Raw genomic sequence first — 18,691 nt, 5'->3', positions numbered from 1 at the left:
GTTGTTTTTGTTATTTTATTTTTATTTATTATTTTTATATATATATATTTTTTTTAATTTTTATTTTTTTTACGCATTTTGGTTATAGTTATTTACGTAAGTTGTAAATTTTAATTACATACATACATTTATGGAAATAAGTTGATATTTTAACATGATTTATAGGGAAGTCAACAGCATAATAACATTTTTTGTTTTTACATTAAGTTTCATAATTTAACTATTCAATACAATTTAACTTTTATGCAAATACTTTTCGCATAAATAGCTTATTAAAAACCATAGGTGGTTGAAAATACGCGCACTTCACGGAGCCTGTAATTATTGCTTTGGAATAATAAAAAAATAAAAAATAAAATAAAAAGCGGAAATTAATCGTTCGTTTTAATACTTCTGACATCGAAATTAATTATTCTAATTTAATTTCTTGTATTTCACGCTTATTTTTCGAACGTTTTGTGTAACCAACTTGTTTATAGTTAAACGTTGGATATTTTCGCAGCTTCAACGTTTTTATAATACATGAATTTTTATAAAAAACAAAATGTCCCATGAAAAAACTCATGAGAGAGCTAACATTAGGATGACATTAGACTCCTAAAATATGCCAATTTCGTTTTTTTTCATTTTTTTTTCTCTCTTAATGTTGCATTTCATATATTTTCACCTTTGAAATTCATATTTGATTAAACAGTTGTATTTTAAGTGCAAGCAAACAAAAATTAGTAGCTATGTAATTCTAACGTTTCATCCAGTACGCGAGCTATAATAACAATAAAAATTATATTTACACACTATTAATAATTTTAATGAATAATATTAGCAATTTTACTACAATGTGTCGTTGATTTTCTTAATGCTATTAATTGAAGTTAAGTTTTTTGCGGGCCTTGCACCATAATTAGACATTTTATATATTTTTATGAAAAAGCAAATTAGCTAATATAATATGGACAATTTTATTAATACCAATTTCTTTTTGTTCAATAAATTAATTTCGAGTTGTTTTGTATTGGTCTTGTGACTGTTGTGAAGATGTAGGTTAGATTAGTTTAGTCTAACCTAAGTACTTGCAACTGTTATTTTAGTTTGTTAGGCCAGCCAGCCACGCATTGATCCATAACTGATCCAGCGAAATTGTAATTATACAGTTAATGCATGTGTATGTCAAATTGTACTACAATTATGCTAGCATTTAAATATTTTTGTATGGAATGTAGGAATTCTAATAAGTATTTCTCATTATTTATGCAAACATAATCACATAGACATTAAAAAGAAAATAGCAGAGCGCCAATTGTTACCAGGACGGTTTACACGAAGCAAAGCTAATGACTTCTAGAATTGTAGGTTATGTTAAATGAAGTGTGTTGGCGTGTTTAGTGAAGATAATGTTTGCAATAAAAGGTTCTATGTGCTAATTTATTAATTAATTAATTAGATTTTTTGTTCACTTTCAATATTTGCTTATTTAACAACTATAAATCAATCACATATAAACCGCTGTTCCTTGTGCCAAATATTAGCATTTAATAACTTTATTATTGTTTACCATCTGTATGTTAAAAAGCCTACAAATCAATACTATATAATTCATGCTAACCGAGCTATACTCGCTTATACACCCGCGCTCTATTTGCTCATGTATGGCTCACACGATAACCGCCCACCAGCAGCGTTGTTGTTGGTCAACAATTGTTGCAATACATTTCATTAATTATTTTATCTGCATATTTTTGCAACTGTTTAGCATAATAATATATAATTTGTAATAATTTGTTTAATTTTATGTTAATTTAATGTTTCGTTTTTATAACTGTATATATGCATTTTGTTAGTGTTTTTTGTTTTACTTTTAACATATTTAATGTTGTCTTTATGCTCAGAAAACGTCCTTAAGCTCCACTATCGACATATTGAATTCCTTTCGTACTAGTTACTGATCCTTGGCCAATCCTAGAAAATTTTCTTCTTCCATTTTGGAGAGGAATTTAATGGCTCTATGCTGTGGTTCCGTTTGTCTCGCCATATCGATCAAACCGAGCAATGTTTTAATACCAATGAATATCCTACAACAACAACAACAAAGCATAAATGTAAGTTTTAGAAAAGAAAAGAATTAATTTTCAACTCACTTTTTGCCCGCCATCTTCTTGCCAATAGCCTGTAATTCACCCTTGCTGAATATCTCGGCATGTTCGAGCACGGCTAGCACATGCTCCGGGTTCGACAGATTCGGTACATGCAAAATGGAAGTGAACGCCGTCAACATTTCCATTTCCTCCAAAACGGCACTAGCATAAGATTCAAGAAAAGTAGCAACATATTAAAAGATATTCTAAACAATAAACAGTTGTGTTGACATACCGTCTGCTTGAAGTAACCAAAATGAGCAATTTTCGTCCCTTTGGCGGCTGCTTCTTCAATAAAACCAACAACGCTTGCAGTGTCAAATTAGAATAGCGTGGACCAATTGAACCGTAGTCCAACAAACGCTCGACATTGTCGACAACAATGCAGCTTAAAGTGGAACGGTAGGCATCGTCGAATATCTAACGGTAAAAAAGTATAATAAAATGTCAAAAAAATTATTCAAAAAATATTTTTTTTTTTCGTACGCAGCTCTTGTCAAATTTACCTTTCGAATGTGTAAGCATTTGGCCGATTCGGTATAGCCGACCATGTCTTCGGGTGAGCACACTTTAACGAAAGGAAAATCGGACATTTTAGCTAATTTAGCAGCCAGCGCGGTTTTGCCCGAATTGGGTGAGCCCTCAATGAGCACCGACACCAAGCCAGAGCTTTCGGTTGCCTTGGCCTGTTGCACATAAAGCATGCCGTCTTCCAGTAGACTGGCCACCGGTTGACCCCAGTTGATGATGCCGCGTGATAGCATGTTGTCTAAAATTTCCTGCGCTGTACCGAAGGCCTGTTGGCAGACAATGCAATATTAGTTAGTTACTTACTAAATCTTGAATTTATAACATTTGTTTACTCACCGGTTTGATGTCATTCTCTAGCGCATGCATGAAATCGGAGCGTGTCACCTTGAGCTTCTCCATTGCTTGTGGATCGACATGCACCTTTGCGTCGGCTTTAATTAAACGATTCATTGCAGTAGATTGTGCTGCACGCACCAAACCCTCCAGCTCGGCACCACTAAAGTTCTTCGTTAACGTGGCAATTTCCTTCGAGTCAACATCGCCGGCAATCTTATTAAATTCACGCATACGCTTCGTATGTATATTTAGAATTTGCACACGTCCCTCTTCGTTGGGCAAACTGATCTCCATTTGCACCTCTAAGCGACCGGGTCGCAATAGAGCTTCGTCAATCATGTCACGTCTGTTTGTCATGCCGATCACCAATATGTTGTTCAACTGTTCGACACCATCAATTTTGGCGAGCAATTGATTGACCACTGTGTCGTGTACGCCACTATTGCCAGCAACAGAGCCACGCGCTTTGCAAATCGCATCGATTTCATCGAAAATTATGATATGCAAACCGCTGTTGGGACCAAGCTACAGGCGAGGTGAAACCAATAGTTATTATAATTTTTTATATTAATTATTTTCTGCTTACCCGTTTCTCCTCTTCCTCAGCCTCAGCGAACAAACGTCGTATATTTGCCTCTGACTCGCCCACATATTTATCCAGAATTTGCGGGCCATTAACAATTTTCGGTTCACGCGCATTCAACATTGTGCCAATTTGACGTGCCATCAGTGTTTTACCAGTACCGGGTGGACCATATAAGAGTATACCCTTAACGTGTTTGCAGCCCAACTGCTCCACAAGTTCGGGTGGGAAGACACGTGATGCGAAAGCACGTCGGAAGATTGCATTGAATTCCTTATCCAAACCACCGATGCCCATCTTGCCGAAATCCCAATCGGGATTGATGATCGATTGACGTACAATTTTTCCTTTGGACTTGCCTTGCAAGTTGAGCGAGGAATTCTCGGCTTTCTCAAATTGCACTATTGTATTGCCCAGTATACGACCGAAGCGTACATTTTTAGTGGCCGCGTCTTTGCCTTCGCCGAGAGTTTTGGGATCCACAGCTGTAATGAAAAGGCCATTAGTGTCAAATATTTCAAAAAGAGGAGCTCGTTCAATAAATGAAAATTCCATACCAAATAAAGAAGAAGAAAAAATGTTTTATTGTGGTTGTTTTTCTTAACCTTACCTTCTAAAGTTTTAACAGCAAGTCCCAACAGCTTTTTGCCCTGAAAGTCGAAGACCAAGGTCTGACCAACAGTTAATGGCATGCCAGCAAATTGCATCAAGAATTCTTTAGCCATCTGGTCGGAGTCATAAGGTTCCTGGGAGGTACTGTAGTTAAAATATTAGTGAAAAAATATAATAAACATTTGTTCTTTCTTAAAAAAAAAGAGTCGTGAATAAATCGATAATTGTGAAATATTGAATAACAACAACTTTACATTTTCTTCTGCAAAAAGTCCGTTTCGAAGGAGACCAGTGTTATCACATCGGAATTGGCATCAAAACGATACGGTCTCACATCAATATCCTGATTGATGGATAGTGTGGCCCATTTTCGTTGCACTAACGAAAATCCAACATGACCGCGTGCCACTTCGTTGGTATGCAAAAGTGAAAATATGTAATGTTGTCCCGGACCAGGCGATATGTCGGCATACCTTGAAAATGTTGCAAAAATTACCGTTATTTACTCAGAAAACGAAATTATACAGTTTATATATGTATTTTTTCTATGCGTACTTAACATCCTCGGGAAAATCGTTAATATTAACGATAGCCTTGTTTGTCACCGACAATTCGTCTGTGGGACATTTGGTTGCTTTCAAACGCTGTAAAAATAGTTGTCAATTAATTTTAATACTGCCATGCACTTATGAAACTATTATTCAACCTACGTAGGACATTTTGCTATTACACACTGCACAAATAGAATTCAATTATTGACTATATTCTTAATTGAGAAAGTAGCTAGCTCGACTGCTGCTTTGGAGAAAATATCCAGGGAAAATAAGGGTAGCTGCTTGTTCTTTCACTTCTTATTCCGAATATCGATCCATAAATTGACATGTATGCATTCACCTGCAAAGCAGAAAGTTCAATATAAACTAAACCCGAAGTATTTTTATAATTTTTGTTTTTTATATAATTAAAGAAGTAACTAAAAAAATAATTTTGTTAATTTTACTAATGAAAGCAAAAGCAGCAACATGATTAAAACATACAAACTATCCTTAAACTTCAAATTGCGGAAGTCGTTAAATGTTCCTGATAAAGCTTCAACGATTGTTTACTTTTTATGTATTTCGGAATACAGGATACAAAGATTTTATAACAATAAATAATATTCTTAAAAAATCAAATTTATAATGTACCGGTTACTGTTGTTCCAGTAATTCAAACTACCCAATAACTTTCGTGACCCACATCTAACGAATTTTAATACACATCCCATACAAATATATCATGACATTAAAAAACTAACATGCTATAACAATGTAGCGATTTTTTTGTTGCATTGAGTTGTGAGCTGTCAAACGTTTGTTTATGTTTGCATAAAATGCGTCAAGTATAAATATGAATTCCCATTGCGCTAATTCATGTTTTTATGACATACTTATTAAAAATAGCCAATATAGCATCAAATATGAATAAAAAATGCACACAAACTAACTGTTCCACTAGCAAATTAATGCATGTAAAGATTGCACTTGTTTGACTCATCTATGCCACACTTTTAATATATATTGTAAGTGCAGAAGTCACGAAATAATTGTCTAATAACTACTATATACCACGTCAGTATTTATGAAAATTTCACAACGTATAACACTCTTTCTTCACCGGAAACGTAGTTGTATAGAGATTGCAATTAGAGGCGGAATTGCTATTAAAAATGTATTAATTGCTTAAATCCCTTTCATCAATGCTAGCTAAATGCAGCCACGAAGCACTCAATTTTTATATCCTAGGAAGTAAACACAAATTGCAATCTTGTTTTTTTTATGCAACAACACGAAGGCTAGTTAATATTATTGTTTATAGCTGTTGTATTAATATCATATATTTTATCTTACTTGATTTGTATTATTATTCACTCTAGGTACACTTTACTGGAAATTGAAAACTGATTACGTCTGTATTTGTACTTGTTTTTTGATGACATATGCGTATAAAGCTGCCAGACGGTAGAAAATTCATTTTTTTTTTGAAAAAACTGAATTCGTATTAAAATATAATAATCAAATATTTATTACATTATTTTTTATAACAATTTTAAACACCCAATTTCATCTGCAGCAAATGTTCAAAATAAATACACACATACATTTTTTATATCGTCTATATTTTATAATAAATTATTTGTATCAAATTTTTATTAATGCGAATGGTAAATTTCTAAATTTTTTTAAATCTGCTTTGCATAAAACCACTTTCGTATTTATTGAGAATATAAATCACATGTAATTACGTCGAGAATATTGCGAAGATACCTGGTAACCGTGTTGTGAGCCCCCACCACTTGGTCCAGGTGGCATGGGCGGTTGTACATTTGATGGATAATGTGAATTTGTGTTTAAACCTGGACCGCCCCATGATGCTGCTGGTGCCATATTATATGGTCCTATAGGTGGTGGAAGTGGTGGTGGTACGACATTGGATGGTCCACCTGGACCTGCGTAATTATGTGATGGTGGTTGAGGTGGCGCAGGAACAGATGAATTATACAACGAATGTATTGGATGTGTTGTTACTGAAGCTGGTGGCGGATACATATTGTGATAATTTGAGGTCATACCGACGGTGGGTATAGCGGTAGGTTCTCCAACGGACGGTGCTATTGGGCCAGAATTAGCCAGTGATTTTATGCTTTGAATATTACCGAGCTCACCAACAGTTGGTATCGTAGCTAATGTGGCTGAATTAAAAGTACCAGATTGTGGTGGCTTTAGTTTTGATGCTGGAGAACCAGTGTTGGGAGTGGCAATTAAAGGTTTTGTTGGTGTAGGACTATCTGCGCGACTGGGTGGTTTTTGTGGTGGACTGTTGGCTTCGGACTCCTTTTGATTGGGTTGATATAAGTCCAACACTTGATGACATATATCCTCAAGTATATCCATTGTTACATCTGATACAAACATGTCCCACCAACGGTTATTGCTCGGTTGACGTCCGATCCAGTCGGCGACGGTAAATTTACTCAGCTTACTAGCTAGATGTATAAGTGCCACTGCGATAATTTCGGGTTCCCATTGCAAGCATACAACCGTGCTCAGAGAGTCATTAACAAAATTCCAAGCCATTTGCACCATTTTTTGTAATTTCACTTGATCACCACGGAAACATTTCGCATATTTTAGAAGAAATGTGTAAGGGTGTTCCACTTGCAAATCAAATTTTATAGTTTGTAACAAGATGCGCTCCAGCGTCATGACCTCCTACAATAAAACCAAAGCTTTAGACATTATAAAAATATTTTAAAATAATTTTTGCTTACTTCTTTGGGATCTTCTCCAAACGAATAGAAATAGTTATCCGACAACAAAGTTCTTGCTATTTTTATTATGTCGCGACACTTTTTCGGTGTTTCTTCAACTTTACCAGCAAGGAAGAGGCAGCAACATGCTGTTACGTATCTTGGAAAACTTTTGAAGGAATGAAACATATAAAAACGATGAAAGTAGACTACACCGGTAGCCATAGTATTGTGACCTAATCCCATCTGTGTGCCACAATTCATTATAAAACGTGCACCCTCCTTACGGTAGCGGCGTTCAGTCTCAAACGATATACCATCCAAAATGGAAGGTGTATCACCCAACTCCTTTTTATCCCAATACCAACACGGCATATTGTTTATTTATTTTTTGTATTTCGGAATTAATAAAAATTTACACTTTTCACACACAAAAGTTACTAAAACAACTGTTGACGAAATTGATAGCCAAATGTTTTTGATAAGAGTTGCCATTGTCTTTTAATGGCTACGTTGTTACAGAGTTGTAATTTCATACGTGACATTGTTCTGCACAATTGTTTGAATTCGTTACGTTTTTGTTATTTTTTTAAATAATTTTCTATAGTTGTGTGTTAAATAGCAGTAAAATTCAGACAAAATGAACGATCGAATGTCAAAATATGACAAACCAATTTATGACATTTGTGAAAAATTAAAAACTATTTCTAAGCAGTCCTACAATAAGAATTTAGTATAAAGTAAGAGTGAATCTCTGTAAGCATCGTTACTGCAAGTAGCGTTACTGCGAAAAAGGAAGCAATCAGTTACGCCAGTTACCTATTTAAAGGATTTTAAAAATCAAATACCTTGCTCCCGTGTTAACTCGATTTGGGGTGATGTGTAAGTAAAAGACATTTGTTTTTTCTTTATTTCGGATTTCATCAATATCTTGCTTTGTTGTTGATTATTTTATTTGTATATAATTTAAATTCATAAAATTGAATATATTAAGTTTAAAATATAAGTAGATGTATAAGTAAAAAAATGTATTCCACATAGCGTTTTCATAGTTGGTATTTCTTCATTCCTTTGTTTCTATAGTTTAGTAAGGTAAGTTACAATAGTTTAGTTAAGTTAGTTTAGTAGAAATGTAACTAGGTTCATTATTCATTAAATCAATATTCCTCTCAGCTTTACCATGTTGTTATATTTTTGTTATGATACATATAATTTAATTTAATTTATTTGATTTATATGTAACCTTATAACTTTTTTAATGACTTCTCTTAGAAGAGATTGAATTTTAATTTTATTAAAGCCCCAATACGGAATGAATATTTATGCTATTTTTATATACTGACTTTTCAATTGCGATATTCTTCTTTTCACCTTCCTTAGTTTTGTATTAGCTTATGTTTAATAACTTTAGTTCGTACGCAAGTTTGCCCTTAAAGTTTTATGACTAAATTGGAAAGAGTTGGAGAAGTTTGCGTTTGTAGATTTTTAATGATTGATCTTAAAGTATGTTGTTAAATGATTTTATATGTAATGGGAGTAATTTTACATATGTATGTTATTTATACTAGTATGTATGTAAACACTTACAGTACATATTATGCATAGTTATATAACTACATATTTGCCATACATAGTGCACTATATTTATTTATAAGTATGTAGGTGATGTAAAAGTGCTAATAGGTTTTAGTAGTGAACTTTAAGTTATACTTTTTATAAATTTTTATTTTAAGGAAATTGTCCAGCTAAGGAATCGTGATGTTGGTGTTGTAGTTGTTGTTTAATGATACAATGCATGCGTGTACTCATATATGTATGTTTGCATTTTTATTATCTTATAACATAGACACTTAAAATTTAATTAACATTATTTTGCTTATAAATACAATATATATATATATATATATATATATATTAATGTATTAATATATTTATTTTATATTAACTTTTAGAATTGCTTTAGTAGGCGAATGCTATTTTTAAATTAGGAGTTATTATTTTAAAAGGAAAAATTTAAATTAAAAAATAAAATCAAAGTGGTAACACTAAAATGCAACATAAAATATTTAATTATAAACCGATGAAAATTTGGAGTTATAAATATTAAGTTTCATTCCTAGCGGTTGACAAATTATATGAAAACAACAAAAAAGCATTAAATTACAAATTATTTTTTGACACTTTAAATTTTGCACATTTTTTGTTTAATTGTTGATAGTTGAGAGAAATGTTAATATAGTAACGCTTTAAATATAAGTTATTCAAAATTCGTATACACAAATATGGCACAAAGCAGTTGGTTATTTAAGTTAGTTTACGTATAGTTGTGACATAGCAGAAAAGAGTTTAATTTGCAGTATATTAGCTTGAGAAATATGAACACAACTTTTTTTGTTTAGAGATTCAATCCGTAAAGCTCTTTGCACACCGAACAGCGGAAGAAATTTGAAAAATTAATATTTCTATAGTGTATTAGTTTTGTAATTTATTTTAAGTTTATAATAAATTGAAGTTTCAATTAAATGGTAAACAAATTCAACTTCATTTTTTACGATACGAAAATAATTTCTCGAAAACCGTTACTAATATAATATTATAAAAACTCATATGGACCACTGTGTACTCGTTTGAGCTCACATGCGTTAACAATCTTAACAATAGTCAAAGGAAATTGTGCTAGTGGATTATGTTATAAAATTAAGAAAATATGTATTAATTTTGTATATACGCACATATATTTAATATACATAAGTATTTATATAGTATTGTGATTGTGATATTTGTTAGTTTTAGAATTAAATGTGCTTGCTATATTTTTAAAATGTTTAATATTATCATTAAATTACTAATCAATGATCTTGTTTTGTTAGTATAATTTTGTTTTGATATATGGTTAATTTAATATGCGGCTTTATGCTAATCACATCTTAACGTTCTTTCAACTGTTGCGATTTTAATTGCTGCTTATGCTAGATTTTTTTTTCTTTTTTTGATGTTGCAAAGTGCAGTTTGGAGTTTTTAACAAATCTCTGGCAACAATAAATGTCAACTATATTTATATTGCAATTCACATACCAATTTATATAATTCATTTTATTTGTGAAATTTGTACGCCAATGCAATTTCGTAGTGCTGGTACGAGCTTATTTAAGTGTTGAATAATGCTGTTTCAGTGGTTATTATAACATACGGTGTATTTAGATCTTCAAGAAAACTTATATATGTTGCATATCTATATTTTAAAAAATTTTGATTGTGTATACGTGTACAAAAATGTACAAAATAATAACAGCATTTGAAAAAATCTGCTAGCCAATCAAATGATGAGCGTTGACGAATTTTTCCATTCCCTGGTATTATTTCTACAAATTTGTTTGGCTTCACGCTTACAAACTGCAAAGTCCACTGTTGTGTCTCAACTCCTTCTGTTTGATATTATTATTATTATTATTTTTGGCCAGTTTCGGCTTAATACTCAATATTGCACATTGGAAATATTTTTCAAAACCACTATCTAGTTGTTAGCTTTGTGCGCAGTCGCTACAAACAATTGGTTTTCTTTTTTTTATACCCGCATAGCTGTAATTTGTAGTCTATAGTATTTTCAAAAACTTTATATAAGTAATACACTTTTAGAAACATTTGCATTGCTTTCTTTTTCGATTTATGCTGAAAGTTGTTGTTGTTTAATTTTTAATAACCGTATGCGCATACAAAGAAGTTACTAATTTTTTATAAATATTTTGAAAATTATGATTATGGTGTTGTATATGATCATTGGAGATTGCAACTCCTGTGCTGTTATACACTGTGAGCGTGTGTAGAGCATAATCGCTAATTAGAAGTGGCACCGACATAACACACAGCGCATTTTTTAATTTATTTTTCATAAATTTGTTATTTACTTTATAACATTTATACCATAGCTATCAACTCTTAATAAGTGTATAAACTGCTAATTAGAAGTGTTTGCTCAATTTATTTTATTACATTCCATTTTACTCCAGCCTTTTTCTGCATTTTCTAATTTAAATTTAATTCACCTATATTTATGTGTTTACCGCAGCTTCACTTCACTTCACTTCACTTCGAATCAATTCAATTCTTCAACTTTGTGTTTATCACGCTTCATCTTTGTTGCAATGTCTCTTCAATTTATTACTAAAATATGTTTCATTTTTCGACATGTATTATTAATAATTGCTAGTTAATTGTTTTTTTTATTTAGTTTATGTATTTCATATTTCCTATTAAATAAGTACATGTACATTTATTTATCGACCAAATAATTTAATTTAATTATTAAAATTGTAAAAATTTAAATAAGTTACAATTATTCGATTACAATATTATAATTCTCTATGTTTAAAAATTCTTTTAAAATGGCATAACATAATGACAACAATAGTTAAAAAAAAATTCGTTTAAGCACAAAGTACAGCATTTTTTTTATTTATATACAACAACATAAAAAATAATTTGAATACTTACGCTTAAATACATTTTACAATACATGAAATGCAATATTTTCTTTTTCATATATATTTTTAAGCATTAATTTAATTTATGTTGATTTTGTTTCCATACCATTCCTAGTAGTTTAAAATTGTTTTATTTATATTTTTGATTTAATTTCACTTTGTTTCGCTTTTTGTGTTTTCAAATTAAATGCGTTCAAATGCTATTTGCTTTAAATATTAACTATACATTCACATAAATTTAATTAATTTGATTTTGAAATTGAAAAATATTCCACTAATTTGCCATTAAAGTGCAGGCAATCGTAATTTGTTATATTGCAAAGGAAAAAAAACACATAAACCCATGGTGATTTTTTTTTTTAAGTTTAAAATACATGTTAGTATTATGGCTGCAGCGTTGCGACACACATGTTTATATATATGTATGTATGTCTAATTTTTGTTTATTTTTTAATTTTAAAGACTTTAACTTTTTACGCACAGTGTTTAATTATTATTATTGTTTAATGCTTGCTCGACTCCCAACTTTTACTTGCACTGCTTGCAACACTGTCAACGTGGAATTTAAATTGCTTTGCTTTTGGAGAAATTCAGTGTGTATTCATTACGTTTATAAACATTTTTGACATAGTGTTATTTTATATTTACTCTCTGCTTAATTAGTGCTTAGCATGCTTGTGTCCTTATACTACTTGTATGTATTATTATCAATTTGATTTGGCATCAAATTTATTTTAAACATAATTGTATGTATGTATGGGTATGTAGTTTTGTTATTAGCCTTTTGACATGAAACACACTTAAATGTTTATCCGTTTACTTTGATCTTTCGCACTACCCATTTTAACTATAATATTAATGTTTATATGACTGTTTTTTGTTATTTTTTTTTTTTTATTTTACTTTTGCGAGTATATGTATGTATATATTTGCATTGTTATTATACATTTTTATACATATATAATACCTTATGCACTTGTGTCATACGTTCTTACACCGTACACTTTACATTTCCTTGGTATATGCATATATAGTACACATTTGTTGCCGAAAGCGAAAGTTGTCAAAGCCTAAAAAACACATATATTTGAAGTTATGACAAGCAATATTTAGAACATTTTCGATTTGATAACATAAAATTATTCGAAAACTGACTTCCTCAACTTTCGCTATCAGCAGCGTTATGTTTCAACACTCTAAATATGCCAACAACTAGCAGTTTTCTTTGCCAAATTTTCCGTCATTCAATTATGCCATTCACCGTTTTGTCGTTTCATAGTACAGAATACATGATTTATGTATTTGACACTAAGCTTTTGCTGTTCACCTCTTGTTGTTATTTTTTTTTTTATAAAATATGTGTGTGTATATATTTTTATGTTACTAAGGGGTTTATAAATATTATAAATAAGCATTTAATTGTTATTAAAATGTTCAATTTCGTCTATAAACGCATTTTCACTTGCTTAATGTTCGATATGAGCTTGGTGAATATTGCACAAACGTTAAAAATGTCAACGGTTCGTTAATATGCTTTGATCTTGCATTCAAATGTTGTTAGAACATATAACTCTTAAAGAACTTGTACTTGCTCAATACAATAAGACTGTGTTTTTTTTAGCTAAATTTCATTATATATTCATCATAATTTTTACTATTTGTAACTAACTTTTTTTTTAATTTTTTATGTCATTATCTAAGTTAACAAATGTTTCCCATGTGTGCAATTTATTTTTGAAAAAACTCTCCAAAACTTTCACAAATTCTCCAACGTGTTTTCTTTGCTATGGGACATTGGAAAAATATATTGATGCCAAATATACCATTTATAGAGAGAAGAGAAGAACTCATTGCAAATAATCTCTTAATTGATGATGGCACCAGTAGTATAAAACAGTCGAATTGAAGCTAACATGCTTTTAAAAAGAAAAATGTCAAAGTCGTAATGCAAAATGCATAAATATGTAGGAGTTTCACGCTAACAATAAGGAATATTAAATATTTAGCGGCTTTCCCATATCAAATCAATAAAATAAATATGCTTTCAATGGCTACTTATGTTGTAGCAGTTGGTTTGTTATCTTGTGAATGAAAAAATAAAAATAAAGAGAATACCAAAATGGAATGCCATTTTAAATAAATAAAACTCAAGAAATATAACAGGGTCCTTAATTTTTTTTAAATATATTTTTTTAACGCCGCTTATTAAAGTAAATGTTTGTATACATTAAAATGTAGTTCATAACTAAAGATAGTATTATAAAAACAGTAATGACTGGCATATTTTTTCTTGCAATTTATTTATTTTTGTTTTGTTCTTACTATTTTACAACAACAAAAGTTGTAATTTGCAATAGGTGCTTGGCTTAAATAATGCTTTATTTGTATTTATTTTATATGTAATTTCTTTCATTAACTTTAAACTTGAATGAATTAATAAATGGTATTTAACATTTTGCATAATTTAATTGCATTGCACATTTGAACGTAGTCATTATTATACTTTCAAAGTTGTATGCATCCCTCTACATGTCTCTCATATATGTATATCATCTACTATTGCATATGAAATATTCATAACTTACACACTTTAGCCTAATTACCCATTATGCGCAGTTGTGCCTCCCTGACTATTTATATGCTCTTCACTGGGTGTTGGCGGTTGATCTCTCCGCGGTGGCATGCGCTCATTCACAGCATCCAGTCCCTTCGCTTCGGCAAACGAAGTGATCTTGTGATTGGGTGAGAAGCCTTGCATCGCATTCTTCAGCGACTGTTTGCCACCGGATAGTGCGCCCAAAGGCAATGCACCAGTTGGTGTTAGACCCTTCAGTTGCAGTACAGATTCAGATTCTTCACGTAACACGGAAAATACACGCGCCATTTTACCGATCGCACGTATTTTATTTCGTATGACTTCCTTACGTAACGCCGCTTCATCATCTGATAATGGCTCTTCACTCTCCTCGGTCATGAGTTCATCGTCCGAGCAAATATTCAATACATTCACCAGCATCTCGGTAACTTTCTCGCCCACGAACGGCAAGGACCAAGTGAATACGTCCATGAAGTTGGGAAGCCAGTAAGGATGTGGAGAACAGTTGAACTGTCGAATGTTCATTACATTGTTTTCATATTTCAACACCGCCGCTTTGTTATTGTACACATCCAAATAATTGGGTGCTGAGAATATGGTAATTAGCGATGGGAACCCAGTGGTTTGACTTTTACGATACATGCGATATCCAGCGTCCTGCGCCTCGTGTGCACGTATAATCGATAAAAGATTGTTATTCTGTAAGAAGTCACAGCATGCTGCATAGCTATAGAAATACGAACAGCCACGCACCGAGTTGTGCGAATAAAAGTCGGAATTTTTCTCATTACCGAAATCTTCTAAGGGATCAGACCATAACAAATCGCACATTGGCCCGAATGCTGGTGGCTCCTTAAATCTATCCAAACGACGTATATCTTCCAATTCATGTATTTCAGGCGACAAACCACCATGGACACACAGAAATTGTTGATTCATTAAAGCCGCTAGAGGTAAACAATCGAAAGCATCCATGCATGCGTCATACACACGTTCCGAGTATTTGATCTTACACTCTTGTTTGAAAGTGAAGTACTCCGTTAAATGTCGGCATTCGTGATTGCCACGCAGTAAGAATAATGTATTCGGGTATGTGATTTTTAATGACCACAAATACAAAACACACTCAATACTAAAGTAACCTCGATCCACATAATCTCCAAGGAAGAGGTATTTAGTGGAGGCTGGCGACCCTCCTACTTCAAATAATTTCATGAGGTCATAAAACTGTCCATGTATATCACCACATACGGTCACTGGCGCCTCGATGTCTATCATAGTTTTTTCTTGTCGCAACAAAGCAGCCCCCTCTTGAATAATTCGTAATGCAGGTGCCTCCTCTATGCGACCTTCAAGAATGAAATGCTGTTTTAATATGTCATGATTAGGTTTGCCAGTTCGCAGATCAAACACTTCGGCCATAGTCAACTTATGGCTGGGTGGAAATGGAACATTATCAATTACACGTTCTTTTGTATTAACAGCAGGTGTTTTTGCAACTCGAGTTGGACTATCCGCTGGTCCACCAGCAGTCGTTGTAGCACTGCTGCTGCCTGCAGCAGCTGGAGAGTCTGTTGGAGCATTGCGCTGATCTGAAACCGCACTTGTTGCCCCACTAGCTGCGTTTGCAGTATTTGAACTGGGGTTTACACCCTGCGTGGCGGATGATTGATTATTCGAAGACATTTTTTTTTCTTAAAGAACTGTTTTTATTTATGAGCCTAAAAGTAAATCGCTCAGTTTTCGAGCAGTTATCTTGTTCACTACACCACAATATGGAGGTCCTACCTCTGATATTTTTATTTAAAATGGTGTGCGAATTTGTTTGGAATACAATTTACTGTGTCTGCGTAATTTTGATTTTTCCGTATTTCGTGATATTTCATTTATTTCCGCACTGCTTTATTGATATTCCTCTTTATGTTTCTATACGTATACTCCACTCCTTTTCTAGGTCTCTTTTCAATCACTGTTTTCTTGCACTGTCTCCCTTTTTCACTACTTGTTTGCCTTGTACCTGTTTTGCCTTTCTGACTGCTGCTCGCCACTGCACAAATATTGCTCTTTGCCTTATTTTTTTACCTATCGTTTTATTGCACTCTGCCCACTGCCAGTTTCTGCAAATTTTTTTTCTATCTCACTGGCTACGTTAGTTCTTATCTACTTTTTATGAAAAAATCATCTTTGCATCTTTTATTTTGAAATTTCACTATTTTATATAATTTTCTAAACGATTTTGATCAACTTTTGTGCTAATTTGCTCAAGTCCTAAATGGTGAAAAAATTTTCATTTCTTTTCTATTTGACAATCCAATATTACAAGTGTTGCCTATTTCATTTTTCACTACATGGTCGCATGCGGCGGTCTTTATTGGATATAAGGGTGGTTTTACAATAAAAATCGTCAATCTAATAAGAATATTTTGAGAGAACAAAAACAAATATGGTAGAAAAAATCGTAATTATTTTAAATTCAAATATAATAGAAAATTTCCTAATTTTAAGAATATCAGCTTCTGATATGGTTTCGTAATACAAAATGAAATATTATAGGTTTTTATCCGAAGAAACTAACTACAATATTTTTAAAATTCCAACATATATTATACTTTAGTTTCTTAATACATGTATCCATATTCTCAAGTTTCTAAAACTAAGGCTAATATAAATAAAATACCGAAAGACACTCCGAGACCAAAATTCAATATCATCTAAACGGTTATATCACAACTTGAGGGAGTTAGTTATTGACCTTGATCATGCATCAACAACTACATGCATGCCTTTCGTAAAACCTTCACAGTCAAGGCCAACTACGTCTACAAAATAAATCCCCCTTATCTAAATGCTAGTTTAATTATCGAATAAAATAGTAGCAAGAGAAATATTGTTTACAATTGGACCATGCAATTAGAATTAAGACGCAGCAACCCATTCTTATATTTTTTATTTTCAAATATTGCAAATTCGTTTTCTTTAACCTAGACTTATTTGCTGTGCAATCATAATCATTCTAATAAGAATAGAAAAAATATTATTCTGTACAAACCTCTATAATTTCTTATCACTTAACCAAATATTTGTACAGCAACTGCTACTTCAAAATGGAGAATAAATTAAGTGAACAAATATAGGCACCATTATACAAACATCGATACTATTTATTATGCAGCTAGAAATTGCTCGCTTATTGGAATAATACAGATATTTTATATTCTCATTGGATAGTATTCTCTTGTGCTTCTTCACCAGTTTTCTTGGTCCGTGAGTTTGAAATCACCTAAAGCTGAAATGGTTAGTCATCGTTGTTTTTTACTTGGTCCATTCGTAATTATTTTCATGGAAAGTGTTTATATCCTAGATTTCTAACCATTTTATCCAGTAACACGATATATCTATTGAATAAGTCTAACAATCATTATACAACATTGAATCCACAGTGAATTCCAAAATTATAGCAACACCTGTTTTTGGCGGTGATACCTCAACCCACTTGATTGTATATCTGTAATAAAAAAGACACCTTTCGCAGAGATTCTATATTCATCGACGGCATCCAGTAATATCTCAAGAAGGAGTAAGATCTCAACGAAGCAACCAATACATATCAAATTATGTATTACAATTTCAATACTTTAAGATTTAGAATTTTTTTTGCCGGTTTTGATGTGGGGTATCGTCCTTTTTTACCACTGCGGACCTTGCAATGTCGTTGATTTTGTTCCTCTCTTTAACCATTTATTCGATCACTTACTTACGTACATATGAACTTAAACCAAAACCAGCTGTCGAAGAGAACTTCATATAAAAACACATTTGAACTTGAAATCGGCAGCAAAAAGGTTAGCAAATTTTTAAGTAAAAGGTGTAAAAGCGAAAATGCGGAAAAGTTGTAGAGAGTTTGGTGGAGAAAATGACAAAGGAAGCTTAATTAATTTGAGTAACATTTGAAGAAGTGGTCCTCAAAATGTTAAACAGCTGATATTGCAAGAAAATCAAAAAACAAAATGGCGGAAATTTCAGATTTAAAACAATTGTTTGAAAGGAAATAAATAAATGTGCGCATTTTATTTTGAGGATAGGTACTTATATTTTGTTTTGTTTCTTGTTTTTGTATTTTTTTTTTGTATT

The 18,691-nt window shown here is 32.0% G+C and overlaps 3 protein-coding genes across 3 annotated transcripts; all 3 read right to left on the bottom strand.

The window, feature by feature from the left end:
* Window positions 1-401: 401 nt before the first annotated feature.
* On the bottom strand, window positions 402-5,047 carry LOC105208812 (vesicle-fusing ATPase 1). Its single transcript, XM_011178860.3, has 10 exons — window positions 4,905-5,047; window positions 4,750-4,838; window positions 4,449-4,667; window positions 4,193-4,338; window positions 3,586-4,067; window positions 3,000-3,524; window positions 2,639-2,929; window positions 2,368-2,552; window positions 2,136-2,294; window positions 402-2,069 (listed from the first exon to the last, which is right to left on the bottom strand). The coding sequence occupies exons 1-10, from the start codon at window positions 4,911-4,913 to the stop codon at window positions 1,937-1,939; spliced, it is 2,238 nt and encodes a 745-aa protein (XP_011177162.1). The 5' UTR covers window positions 4,914-5,047; the 3' UTR covers window positions 402-1,936.
* A 1,286-nt stretch (window positions 5,048-6,333) lies between these two features.
* LOC105208813 (cyclin-K) lies at window positions 6,334-8,097 on the bottom strand. The gene is made up of 2 exons (XM_011178861.3): window positions 7,505-8,097; window positions 6,334-7,445 (listed from the first exon to the last, which is right to left on the bottom strand). Exons 1-2 carry the CDS (start codon window positions 7,856-7,858, stop codon window positions 6,465-6,467), a joined length of 1,335 nt encoding a protein of 444 aa, XP_011177163.2. The 5' UTR covers window positions 7,859-8,097; the 3' UTR covers window positions 6,334-6,464.
* Window positions 8,098-9,038: 941 nt separating this feature from the next.
* LOC105208815 (serine/threonine-protein phosphatase 2B catalytic subunit 2) lies at window positions 9,039-16,891 on the bottom strand. The gene has a single exon (XM_054231667.1). It carries the CDS (start codon window positions 16,244-16,246, stop codon window positions 14,564-14,566), a length of 1,683 nt encoding a protein of 560 aa, XP_054087642.1. The 5' UTR covers window positions 16,247-16,891; the 3' UTR covers window positions 9,039-14,563.
* Window positions 16,892-18,691: the final 1,800 nt, after the last annotated feature.

Source organism: Zeugodacus cucurbitae, chromosome 5 (genome assembly GCF_028554725.1).
Source record: "Zeugodacus cucurbitae isolate PBARC_wt_2022May chromosome 5, idZeuCucr1.2, whole genome shotgun sequence".
In the NCBI taxonomy this organism is placed as follows: Eukaryota; Metazoa; Arthropoda; class Insecta; order Diptera; family Tephritidae; genus Zeugodacus; species Zeugodacus cucurbitae.
This window is presented reverse-complemented; position numbering and strand designations above follow the sequence as displayed.

What these genes read in the sequence shown, in the direction of transcription:
- LOC105208812 (XM_011178860.3), bottom strand. An exon ending in GATTTTCCCGAGGATGTTAA is followed by an intron (nt 4,668 to 4,749) that starts GTACGCATAGAA and finishes AACATTTTCAAG; the next exon opens with GTATGCCGACATATCGCCTG. An exon ending in GACTTTTTGCAGAAGAAAAT is followed by an intron (nt 4,339 to 4,448) that starts GTAAAGTTGTTG and finishes TTTTAACTACAG; the next exon opens with TACCTCCCAGGAACCTTATG.
- LOC105208813 (XM_011178861.3), bottom strand. Translation starts at nt 7,858, where the DNA reads ATGCCGTGTTGGTATTGGGATAAAAAGGAGTTGGGTGATACACCTTCC. An exon ending in TTGGAGAAGATCCCAAAGAA is followed by an intron (nt 7,446 to 7,504) that starts GTAAGCAAAAAT and finishes GTTTTATTGTAG; the next exon opens with GAGGTCATGACGCTGGAGCG.
- LOC105208815 (XM_054231667.1), bottom strand. Translation starts at nt 16,246, where the DNA reads ATGTCTTCGAATAATCAATCATCCGCCACGCAGGGTGTAAACCCCAGT.